Below are 13,385 nucleotides of genomic sequence, written 5' to 3' on the forward strand. Positions count from 1 at the left end.
GCAAAAGTACTGAAAACGTAGTTTTATCCCCTGCCCAGCAGTTCCGCTGGCTTTGCCGGACTCTCTGCATAAGCTCTGTCAGTCACAGTGAGGGGGCAGGGAAGGAGCGTGGTTACCGCTGCCTCCTTGACTTCAAGCATGTGTGGAGATAAAAGAAAGTTTTCAGTACTTTTGCTGCATCTGCCTTCAGTAAGAAAGGCATCATCAGAAACACACTGCTGGCTACACGCAGGTAACTGCTGGCGGCTTGGGATGGTTTTGGGAGGTGACAGGTGCCCTTTAAGTGCTGATTGGTTCTGTTCCCTTCAATTCTGTAACTTTTTATACTCTCTGTATTATTTATTCTGTATGCGATTTGTCTGTTTTACATGGTATTTAAATCACACTTACTAAATAGTTAATCACCTAGCCTGTTAAAAGGGGTTGTCCAGGTTCAGAGCTGAACCTGGACATCCCTCCATTTTCACCCCGGCAGCCCCCCTGACATGAGCATCGGAGCAGTTCATGCTCCGATGCTCTCCTTTGCCCTGCGCTAAATCGCGCAGGGCAAAGGCATTTTTCTGCGTTCCGGTGACGTACCGGGGTTCTCCATGGGGCTGCCAGGAAGCCCGGTGACGTCACCGGCACTGATGGGCGGGATTTGGCTCTGCCCTAGCCAGTAAAACAGCTAGGGCATAGCTAAAGCCCGCCCCTCAGAGCCGGTGACATCACCGAACACACTGCTGGGCGGAAGTTACCGCCCGGCAGTGTGTTATTGAAAACACAAGAGCCTGTGCCCTGCGCGATCTAGCGCAGGGCACTGGAGTGCATCGGAGCATGAGATGCTCCGATGCCAGGCTCAGGAGGGCTGCCGGGGTGAAAATAAGGGTATGTCCGGGTTCAGCTCTGAACCCGGACAACCCCTTTAAGCCTATGTATTCTCAAATCGTCAAATTCACATTAAAAACACGTGGTTTTATGGTTTCAAGAAGTGATAGGGTGCCTATTATATACACTTAGTCAAGGGCAATTGTTTTCCTGCTTCTGTCTGTGATGAGAGAGAAATGTGGCCACACTAGCTTCTCCCAGGGGATGTGTTTCCAAAGAGGCCCTGTTTTATCTTTGTATTTAGGACCTGAAAGGGGTATTCCAACAGCAGTGACAACTACATCTAATTTGAAGTGACTTGCAAATTAACAGTTTTCCTATACATATTTTTGAATATGCAGCAGTTATGAAACTACCAAAATTGTCACTACAAAGCCAAGCTTATGAATGGTTGTCCTGAGATAGTCTTGCAGGCTAACAGTAATTACAGATTAGATCCGCCTCAGCACTGTTATCCAAGCAGCGTTGTGCAAGTGCAATGTGAACTAATTTGTCTGAATACACAGATAGACTCCTGATCGCAAAGAACAAGGGAAATTGGTAAATGTAGTATTATTGGCAGTGCTTGTGTAAGGAAGCATGCTGGATGAGGAAGACAGGAATTTCGCTGGGGACTTGTAATGCGGTAATGTTGGGGTTTCTTCACAAATAAACAATGCACACATGCTTATCTTTGCACATAAACATCAATACAACAGGTTAGTACCATACTTTTTCCTTCCAAAAGTGTGTGTGGGGGGGAAGAAGCAGTGCGTCTTATGGTGTGAATGACCATTACTGCTTCCATTATGGAAGCAGTCATCGGTATGCAGGAGGTGAGGGGACCGGTGAGTGTAGGTAGTTCTGCTCTGGTTGTAACCATAACTTTCTGGTCTTCTTCTGGGCACTGCACACCACATGTCCTAACTGTGCACAGCACCAGGACATAGTGCACAGACTCACACTATGATCTGACACTGTGCAAAGTCCTATCACAGTGCAGTGCTAAGCTGGGAGAAGACCAGAAAGCATTGAGTGCAGGAGAGCCCTTCGGATCTGGAGAGTGGCAGCGAAGTAGGAGAAGTTTATTTTTTTTGTCTGATTGTGTTTGGGGGTCTGATCTGAGACAGAATGGGGATCTATTCTGAGGTCTGAGAAAGAATGGGGGTCTGACACAGAGCTCTGATGGAGGTTTGGGATCTGATACAAAGATCTGATTGAAGGCCTGAGGAGAAATAGGGGTCTGATCTGTAGTCTAAGATGGAATGGGGGTCTGATATAGAGGTTTGATGGAGGTTGGGGGTTTGATCTATGGTCTGATAAAGCTTCAGGGGTCTGTTCTGAGGTCTTGTAATAATTTATATTTTCCTCCTCTATATCCTAGGACTGGTGTGTCTTATGGAGCGAAAAATGTGGTAATTTCAGGCTTCAATCGAAAAATATCCCTTTAGTGCCATGTATAGAAAATAACTACTACAAGGTAGGGTCCCCTTCTGAAACATCCCCTTAAATGTATTAAACAAATGCATACCTGCAACAAACTCTGAAAATAAAGCCGTGAATAGAATTTAAAAAAAGGAAAAATAAAATGTCCCTTTAAGTAACTGATACACAAATAAATTCTGGGTAAAGTTTAGGCTTATAGCATTATATCTAAGGGAAAAGGCTGTTTGCTGAATGGAAAAAAACATTGCACAACGTACTAATGCAATTCAAATTAAACTATCTGTCAAAAACAGTACATTGGAGGTCATTTACAAAGACCGGCTTTTACTCTGCAGAAGGATGCGCCTAACGTACCATGAGGTGTGCACCTTGTCATAAATTAAGCGCACCTCCAACAGTCTGTGTGCTTGGTGTAAAAACTACTTCAGCACCTGACTGGAGTAGTGCTTCGCCAACATTTACATATGTTTCTCTTGCGACTATTTTTTTTTTTACACCAAAAACGGACATAAAAATGTTAACAAATGCCCCCCATTGTTTATATTAACTCCTTACCTCTATCACTGCCATCATCGGGCTCCTGGACACCTAGAGCCATCTTATCAGCCATAAGATGACCACTAGTTGGAGGCCGTGCTCCCAGTGATTCTGTGCTGATGGTTGGGGACGAATTTTCCATGGGGCTTTCAGGGCCTTAAAAAGAAAGTTCTCCAGCTGAAACAGGTTTGCATTACTAAGAACACTCAAACCACAGATGGTAAAAAAAAAATATTCACAGAAAATCTCAGAATTGTACAAACTTTCATTTTAAAGGAACACTTCTCAAATCACCAAACAAGGATGCCACGTTTAGAAGCAGATGAAAAACTGCAGAACTTACTATTCCCGGGATCTTCAGATACTTCTACGCCATCAGCAATATTTTTGACACCTTCTTTTTTGTCCTGTTGTAATGTGTTGCTTAAAATCTTAGCCTGACAGTGTGCTTCTGTGCTGTCAATAACTGTCAGCAGAGCTTCAAGGGAAAGCAAGTGTGTGGTGTACAGCTGTCCAGACACTGGAAACGCATTCTGGAGGGGGAAAAAAACACATAACATAATAGACAAGAATTCTAAAGCAAATACTTAGTGATACTTACTAAAAATCATATGTACAATGATAAAACATTGCACACATCATTTAGAATCCGATTTTAAACCATAAATAATTTTAAGTGGCCAACAAACAATCGAAATAAGATTTCTTGGTTAAACCTATAATCATTTCGTTTATAACAATCCAGTGGTATCTGAAACTTTTAGCGCTGCTTGCACAAGATGCCGATTACGTGCAGAGTTTCGTGTATGATACAATTATAATAGCAAAGTGTATGAGATTACACACATCTCATGCAGACTTCTCTTGTTTTTTTCTTAGGTGTGGAAATTGACCTGCTGTGTGGATTTTAAAAACTGCAGTATGTTAATTGTAGTTCCGTTTTTCTTGTGTGGATTTCACTCTTTTCAATGGGAGGGTGGAATCTGCGAAAAGTCTGCAATAAATCAGCACCAAAACCTGCATAAAAAAAAAAAAACACACACCAAAACCGCACAAAATAGTGCAAGTTTGTGTGTTTTTTAAGTGTTTTTTTTTTTTTGTTATCCTAAAGGTAACACAGCAAAGTTTCTATTAGTGTAGATTCAGGTAGTGAGACCCTGACCGATCGCTTAAAAAGGGTGCCCCTCTGAGAATGAGCAGTATGCCCCTTCAGCTTTCATCGGCTCTGCTAGGCTGCCCTCTAAAAGTCAAGTGTGTGGATCCATAATAAAAAGGGATTGTCCAGCAACCTGAATGAAAAAAAAAAATGGAGGTACAATAATAAAAGTAGTAATACTAACCTTACCACTGGCGTTCCAATACGAGGCTGTCCGTGTCAAGAAGGTCCAGGAAGTAGAGAAATCAGGAGTGGACCAGAAAAGCATTGGAAAAGGATTGGCGGGGGATGACTAATGTTATTATTTACACCTTTTTTTAATTAATTTTTTTATGCACCGGTCATTGGCCTGAGCAGTCCTTTTAGATTTCACACAATCTGCAATAACACACACATGGACCTGTACGGTGGTGAACATAGTGCCTATGGGTAATTTTCTATTCTATTTTAGAAGCAATGCTTTAAGAACCTGTGTAATAAGGCATGTGTCAGAGAATGCCAATTTTGTTTAGTCATGGATCCTAAGAATGTGAAGGGAAAGAAAACCAATAAGTGCCTCCACATAAAATTGGATACAGTAAGGGCCCACCGATTTCTACAGCCCCATGCACAAGTCTTTAAACAGTTCAATTCTCTTTTCTAGCAAAAACTTTATACAGGGGAAGACTCTTTGACCCACAGACCTTGGAGAGAAGTTTGGTGAGATCTTCAAAGAGGTTAGAGCAATAGTAATCACAGTCATAGTTGATGTAGAGCTCCGTTACAAAGCTGGGTATCCTCCAGAGCTGTACTATGGCTTCCAGTGCCATCTCTTTCATCTCATACAGCATCTTTGGATTTTCTATGGTAATGATATCCATCAGCTTCTTTATGTACATCTACAAACATAGGGAAGAACGTGTAAAATGGTTTATATCTTCCTAAACTTTGGATGTCCATACTCAAACCACATATTTATAGAGTTCTTCTGGCACCCATTTCAGTTGGCTTGTGCCCCGAAGATCTAAAAACTATCCTGCAGGAAAATATCCAAGAGCCAGTAGCTTCATAGCAGATATGCTGGGGGTTCCAACAACCAGAGCTCCAGAGACCATCTCAGCATTGAGGAAAGTTGCTAGAAGAAAGGGGTCTGAACTGATTGGACAAACCCTTTAAACACCGATTTTTAAATCCAATGATAAATGACAGTATAAAAAAAATTATAAAAAAAATAAATAAAAAAAACACAAATCAAGAATCCACATTAAAAATGTATTGACTTTATGGACTATGCCAAGCTACAACACCAACAAATTACTAGTAGTATTACTTGTGTACTACTACTACTTACCTCCAGTTGAAATTTCAGATGCTCTCTCATACTTTCAAACAGCAGGAAACATGCCCGCAAAGAGGCTGCATACAGATTTAAACGTTCTCCGCTTAACAGCTGAAGATGCCAAGGAGAAATTTGCAAAAATTACTAAATTATTAACGACAACAAACTATTTCCCAAACAAAGGACAACTCAGAAGGAAGAGAACAACCAGAAAGGGCAGAGCATAAAAGTGAAAACCTTCATGGTAAAATGATATAGCACCAAATTCTGGACATTTGTTCCCCACAGCAAGTATGGTGCAGTTTATTTCTCCAAGTCATTCTGAAATGGCAACATAACTGGAAGATATGCACAGCCGCCATCCATTCATTTCAACAGGGCCGCCGAAAATAGCCGAGTGCGGGCTCGGCTATTTCTGTCTGCCCCATAAAAATGAATGGGAGCAGGGGCAACGCACGCAGTGCGCTCCCATTCACTTGTATGGAAGCAGCGGGGAGCAGCGCTTGGTGGTGGACGGAGCCCAGGAAACCCGCGTTCCTCCGGCCGCAGCGCTCCCGTTCTCCTTGTACACTGTTCTCCACCTCTGGGACCTGCACCTATCAGACAATTTTTTAGCGATATGCCCCCATTGTATGTGATGGGAACACCCCTTTAAGCCCACTTTTGATAAATGAGACCCCCTGGCCATCTGTTAAGGTCCCTAGTGAACACATCGAAATATTAAAAAATAATTACAAATTGATACAAAAAGTTTCCTTCACTACCTGAAACAAGTTACGACAAAGCTCATCCTTCACAAGCCCCAGGAGGGAAATGTAGTTCGCAATGGGTGCACACTCCAAGGCTACTGTGATAAGTTGTAAACCCATGTGTATCATCACTTCAGAATTATGGCGGTCATGCGGATTGGTAAGTGAAATGAGAAAGCGGAACAATTCCCGAATACAAGGAAGGCCGTAAGGAACTAAGACAGCACCTAAAAAAGATAATCATAATGTCAGATCTCTTATCTCAAATTATTTATAGGAACATTTTAGAATTAAGCTTTCAGAAAAAGTGTTCCTTTCAATCACCCTGCAAGTATACAAATTAGCTCCTCCAGTAAGTAGGAATGCCGACTAGTGGCACCTATTGGGAGTAAATATCCAACAGTTCAGGGCTCATGCACACAACTGTGTGCAGACCGGAGAACACAGCCCCTCTGACAAAAACTCTCAGCATCATAGTGATGTACGATGTACAGAGCTCCTGTCAGATTGTGGGTATATTGTACTGTACTCACATCATCAAGATATTGATTATGTATCTTTCAGGTAGATCATCAGTAGTAATGTCTTGGAAAAAACACTTTAATGGGCCTTATAACATGACAATATAAGCGACAAGAACCATCACCATAAAGTCAGAGATCCATCCAAAGACAGCATTTTGGGGGTTTTTGTGCCACCTCATCAGCACAGAAGCAGGGTACCGATTCTGTTCAAATACTATAGAAAATAGTACTTGAATGTGGCTAGATGGCCGAAATGCATGGTCTATTTTCATAGGCAGGAAGAAAAGGTAAAAAGGTCCAGAGACGGTGCGCTCCCAGGAGATCAAAGATTTTGAAATTGCAAGTAAAGACACCTTCTACGGTAAAAATAGCAATATGACAATTTTTTGGACCATAATAAGGAGATTAAACCCAGAAACGCGTTGTCTGTATGTCATTTTATCTTTTTAATAAATATGCCCCCTTTTTTTTTTAACCATAGATGGTGTCTTTAATTGCAATTTCACTATCTTTGATCTATCCTTTTCTTCTCCCCTGGCTTAATTCCATTTGTGGAAAACCTGCTAAATGGCGATTCCAGTGGGTGCAGCATATATGGCCATATATGTGAATATAGTTATTATGTCTCACACAACATCAGGTGAATACCTCTCAACTTGAATACGGTTGTAATACTGTTGACCGGAAGGTATTAAACTAGGGAGTGCCGTGTCTGTTCCTTGTGTACTTCCAGTTCTCTACCATATTCTCACAGGTAGAGCAATTTGACCCTAGCATTCTACCGCTTACCTTCTTTCTGTGAAGATTGTGTAAAACGAACCCCCCGAGGATTGACATAGTCCATATCATGAACAGAGGCAGAGTCTGAGTGGTCAGCTATTGAAGAGTTGTCTTCTAAAACTTCAGGGATGGATTCAACTGAGGCAGATTGTGTTTTTCTTCCTAGGATTTCTTCATTCTTCAAATGGCATGCAGAAAAATGGATCCATGTATTAGTAACAGTACACAACTTATGAAATCTAAACTAAAAATTCATCAAGTGACATATTTCCTTGAACAAGGTTTTGAGGTTACATGCTACAACGTTGCTCATGCCCATTTAATGCTATGCAAGTATGGTGTTCTTGTGGGATACAATAAAGATATAAAACCATCAGAAATGCCTACCTTCTGTTCATCCTGGCTTTGAGGTTCTGATGGATACAGATCTCCAGGGGACTGCAGAGCAGCAGCAACAGGACTTGCAATATCCACCTCCGAAAGATCTTCTTTTGATGTAGCTTGTGACGACAAGCTGACTCCACTGTCGGCTGTTGGGGTGACTACAGAGGACGATACCTCAGAACTACCAGCTGAGATGGGAGACGTGGCATCTGGAGAGGGAGGCTCTATGAAAGGAATACCCCCTAAAAAGTGAAAACACATATGCTAAAAAGAAAAAAAACTTTGCAGAATACAAGGCAAAATTTCATGTATGGGATGCTATTCATACTACAGTAAGTAAAAATAATGGCAATAATTTACACTGCAAAGACTACCTGTGGAAGAGCCATTTGATAAAGGCTGGTGTGAAGATTCTGTGCCCTTGGTCATGTGACGTGGGGGTCTCGGAGATCTCTTCTGCTTTTTCCATTTTGAGGAGTCACTAGCACCAGCTCTCATTTTCAGCTGTGAAGATGACACCACATAAATGTTAACATTGCAGCACTTTGTATTAACCACTGCAAGGCTTTCCAGACATGCTTTCCAGCCGCCTTCCACCTGCAAGTACAAGCTAAGACATGGGTAGCAAGTGACAAAGAATTGTTAGATTTAAGAACTGTATTGCACAGGTTAACCAAAAACGGAGCAGTAACATGGGGGTTGAAGAAGATTACAAATTCGCTGCCGCTTTCTTCTAAAAACAGGGCTACAAAAAGGTCCATATTTCAGCTCAGCACCATTCACTTCAATGGAGAGAACCATTGACAGGTGTGGTGATGTTTCAGGAAGAAAGCAGTCAGGTTTGTTCTAATAGGATGAAAAGTTTATAAATGCATAAAAAGCGTTGTCCTTTTGGGTCCAATAAGAGATGCCATAAAAGGTACCAATTGGAAGGAGACGTCAGAATGGTATACGTATTTATGTGATATATGTGGATACTACAAGGAACTGAGAGACCGGCTCTCGCTGGAAGATAAGAATCTAACTCATTTTGGGCATATATGTAGGAAGAGCCAATAATATTCTATGGAACAGAGCAGGCAGGGGAAATTACTTAGTCATGAAGCACGTTTCTTTGTAAGCAGTGGGTGCGATGACAGCGAGCTGCGATCGCGCTGTTCCCCGTCAATGTATGAAATCACCACGCACTGGATTTTGGCTGAGATAGTCAAGCAAGATGGCGGCGGCTGGACCATCACAAGCAAATGGAGGAGGCAAGTATGATTTTTTTTATTTGCACTATTTCAGGTTAAACAATTCACTACCACAAAGCACAAGGAAATTCGGCTTTGCAGCAAATAGAATTTATCCTGAAATTTGGATCGAATTCCACTTTGACGGGATCGATTTGCTTAACACTAGTGACATTATTCACCAGGGTCAGCCCACTCCATTCACACTGCAGCGTTGGGGAGATCAAGCTAGGGAAGTATGCACTTTCACCATAGTCAAATGATAGACACAGCCTCCTTCATTCTGTGCTATTCAGCTGGTTGGCATTAGGGGTAGTCCATCCAGCCTAAGTGATGGCCTATCCGCAGGATCACTAGCTGATCAGTGGTAAGACAAGGAAGTGGTCTGACACTGTGCACCCCTGCTGATCAGCTGGTTGGGTGTAGTTTTGTAGCTGGAAGTCGGAGCAGGCTCCTTCACCCTTGTAGTGGAAGGAGCTCACTACTACAGCGCTGCTCCCATTGAAGTCAGCTAGTGATGGCCTATACTGATGACAAGCCATCACTTAAGGCATCTTTACACTGCCCAATGATTATCTGCCAATGTAAAGGTGCCGCCGATTACCTGATGAACGAGTAAAAAGCTTTTTTATCGGGTTATAGGATCTTTAGTGCTGTACCCAAATAATCTCTTGGCGGCGCCGGCAGCAGATTGTGCTGTCTTAACAGTACTCTACTGCTGGCAAACAATGATTCTGTAGAGTAGACTAACGAGAGATGGCATTAGCTGTGGCTGCTCCCCATACTGTGGAGGAGGTCGCAGTATGGGCAGGTGATTGTTGGGAAGGAACGCTTCTCTCTCAACAATTGTCTGATCCATCGGGCAGTGTAAAGGGGCCTTTAGTAAAAGCAGGAGAACCACTTTAACAGTAGGGAAATCTAAAAAATTTCCTTAACTGCCAATTTAGTCTCATAAATGGTTTCACAAATTATCTCCAACCAGAAGTTTCAACCTCATGGTGGTAGTCACAGCTGGCAGAGACCCAAGACCTATTCTGCAAAACTTCTGTGCACGAGAAGCTTCAGGTGATTTGCTGGCTAGGCAACTTCTGCAGCAAGACAAACTTCTGGGAGGAGACCAGAAGGTTAGCAAGACTTAAGATACTATTCCAATAAAAAAATATATGCAGTGAGGAACAGAAGTATTTGAACATCCTGCGATTTTGCAAGTTCTCCCACTTAAAAATCATGGAGGGGTCTGAAATTCCCATTGTAGGTGCATTCCCATTCTTAGGCCCCTTTCATACGGACGAGATTTCCGCACGGGTGCACCCGCACTGAATCCGGACCCATTCATTTCTATAGGGCTGTGTACACGAGCATTGATTTTCACGCATCATTTGTGCGTTGCGTGAAAATCGCAGCATACTCCTCTTTGTGCGTTTTCCACGCAACGCAGGCCCCATAGAAGTGAATGGGGCTGTGAGAAAATCGCAAGCATCTGCAAGCAAGTGCGGATGTGCTGCGATTTTCACGCCCTGTTGCTAGGAGACGATCAGGATGGAGACCTGATCATTATTATTTTCCCTTATAACGTGGTTATAAGGGAAAATAATAGCATTCTTAATACAGAATGCATAGTACAAAAGAGCTGGAGGGGTTAAAAAAATAAATAAAAGTAATTTAACTCACCTTATCCACTTGTTCGCGCAGCCCGGCTTCTCTTCTGTCGTCTTCTTTGCTGTGCACAGGAAAAGGACCTGTAGTGACGTCACTACGCTCATCACATGGTCCGTCACATGATCCATCACCATGGTAAAATATCATATGATGGACCATGTGATGAGCACAGTGAATATCCTCAAAGAAGAAGACAGAAGAGATGCTGGGCTGCGGGAACAAGTGGATTAAGGGGAGTTAAATTAAATATATATATAATTTTTTTTAACCCCTCCAGCCCTATTGTACTATGCATTCTGTATTAAGAATGCTATTATTTTCCCTCATAACCATGTTATAAGGGAAAATAATACAATCTACACAACACCTAACCCAAACCCGAACTTCTGTGAAGAAGTCCGGGTTCGGGTCTGGGTACCAAACATGCCAATTTTTCTCATACGCGTGCAAAACGCATTACAATGTTTTGCACTCGCGCGGAAAAATCGTGCATTTTCCAGTGACGCACCTGCATCTTATCCGGGCCAAAAACATGACGCCCGTATGCACTGCTGAACATAAGTATTTGAACACCTGAGAAACAGTAAGGATTCTGGCTCTCAAGATCTGTTACTGTGCCTTTAAAAAGTCCACCTCTACGCCACACATTAATCTAACTTAGTAGCACCTGTCTGAGCTCTTTAAAGACCCCTATCCACCCCACAGTCAGTCAGACGCCAACTACTACCATGGGCAAGACCAAAGAGCTGTCAAAAGACACCAGAGACAAAATTGTGGACCTCCACAAGGCTGAAAAGGGCTATGGGGCAATTGCCAAGCAGCTTGGTGAAAATAGATCAACTGTTGGAGCAATTGTTAGAAAATGGAAGAGGCTAAAGACGAATGTCAGTCTCCCTCGGACTGGTTCAGCTGGGGGAGTATTTTGTGCTGCACAGTGGTGTGGTATTTGGTTCTGCTGGGGCAGTATTTTGTGCTGTACCGTGTTATTTGGTTCTGCTGGGGCAGTATTTTGTGCTGTACCGTGTTATTTGGTTCTGCTGGGGCAGTATTTTGTGCTGCACTGTGGTATTTGGTTCTGCTGGGGCAGTATTTTGTGCTGTACCGTGTTATTTAATTCTGCTGGGGCAGTATTTTGTTCTACTTGTGTTGCCCCCACCTTCTGTCAATTTGGACCCACCTACGATATGGGACCACTCTTAGGTTTTTTCCAGTGCCACTTTACATTCCCAGTCTGTCCCCATGTACTATAATTTGCAGAAAAGACATGAGGATGCAGACAGCACAATGATAGCATCCATGTGATGTCCATTATGTTTGAGGATCTACACAGTTAAATGGGCCCCTTTGCTATCCATCTATTTATATGCATTTTAATATACAGAGGCCCAGATAAGGTAACATTAAATGCACTTTATATACAGTAAAATAGGTGTTTAAGAACGCACAAACTCACAAGGTGCAGAAATACTGTTATGGGGAGGGGAGACGGTAATTTATAAGCCTCCTTACCTGTACTCGTTTGTTTTTCCAAAAGATATTGTAAGCCTCAAGAAAAAATGGCACGAGCCATGATTAGTCATTCATGTAAAGAGCCTATAGCTAAACATTCGGATCGCAGACAGGGGACTAATGGACACACCAAGACGTGAAGGTTAGGGCACAACAACATGCACACTTTCGAAGGGTACTCCATGGTTCCAAATGTATTTAATAGCGTGATCATGGTATTCATTTCAATAGCTAGGAAAACTCAGAAATTAAGATACAATTTAAGATCTGCCCCAAATTTTCATGAAGAAAAAATAATAATAATAATAATGATAATCTATGCTGCCTTCCTTGCTATGTTCTTCTACATACTGCAGGCAAAAAGGTCCCCCTGCTACATAGGATATCTATCTATAGGACATTTTTAAATCTCAACTCCCCCCCCACACACACACACACACACACACACACAAAAAACTAAAAGGAATAGTTTATCGTAGTGTAGAACACAATATACATCAAGCCTGCTCAATTCACATATATCATAGCGTTCACTCATTCCCATTCACTATCCTCACCGACGCTGAGCTTTGTGGGGATGAACAGATGTCCCCAAAATGGCACATATTTCTATATGCATTGTGGGCTGAGGAATCTTTAAATATGATTCAGCAGGTTCAGTTGTTTCTATCCAACGAGGGCAAAATGAAAAAAATAAAAATAAAATAAAAGGTTTCCACAAGATGGGTGTAACCTCGCCCGCCCACAACGGCCAATAGTAGCACACAATCACTGGTTGACGGAGGTATTACGGTACTTTCTGCAGCCTCATGGATACCCAGCCTAAGGGCTTACAGAACATGGGAGAGATTTCCAATACAATTAGGCTACTTTCACGCTTTCCCTTTCCGCTATGGAGTTCTGTCACAGAATCTCAGTAGCGGGGGAAAACGATTCTGTTTGTCACTGAATGGGGACAAAACTGAACTGAAGGGTACGGAATGCACCAGAATGTATTCCGTTCTGTTTCATTGTGTTCTCATGACGCACACTAAAGTGCTGCAAGCAGCGTTTTTAAGTGCGTCCTGGGACACGCAGCAAGACGGATCCGTCATGACAAACAATGTAAGTCAATGGTGACGGATCAGTTTTCTCTGAATTAGAGAGAATACAACCGGATCCGTTCATAACGGATGCAGACGGTTGTATTATCGTGACGGAAGAGTTTGTTACTGATCCATAACAGATCCAGCAAAAACGCAGATG

The 13,385-nt window shown here is 42.4% G+C and overlaps 1 protein-coding gene across 1 annotated transcript in view; it reads right to left on the reverse strand.

The window, feature by feature from the left end:
• Positions 1-13,385, reverse strand: part of GBF1 (golgi brefeldin A resistant guanine nucleotide exchange factor 1) — a 163,527-nt gene that overhangs the window by 41,392 nt on the left and 108,750 nt on the right. The window contains 8 exon segments of the mRNA XM_044299256.1: positions 2,848-2,985; positions 3,173-3,362; positions 4,669-4,863; positions 5,316-5,414; positions 6,068-6,279; positions 7,366-7,534; positions 7,744-7,982; positions 8,115-8,244. Of these exon segments, the coding sequence (XP_044155191.1) occupies positions 2,848-2,985; positions 3,173-3,362; positions 4,669-4,863; positions 5,316-5,414; positions 6,068-6,279; positions 7,366-7,534; positions 7,744-7,982; positions 8,115-8,244 (1,372 nt within the window).

The sequence above is a fragment of the Bufo gargarizans genome, chromosome 6 (genome assembly GCF_014858855.1).
Source record: "Bufo gargarizans isolate SCDJY-AF-19 chromosome 6, ASM1485885v1, whole genome shotgun sequence".
Classification (NCBI taxonomy): Eukaryota; Metazoa; Chordata; class Amphibia; order Anura; family Bufonidae; genus Bufo; species Bufo gargarizans.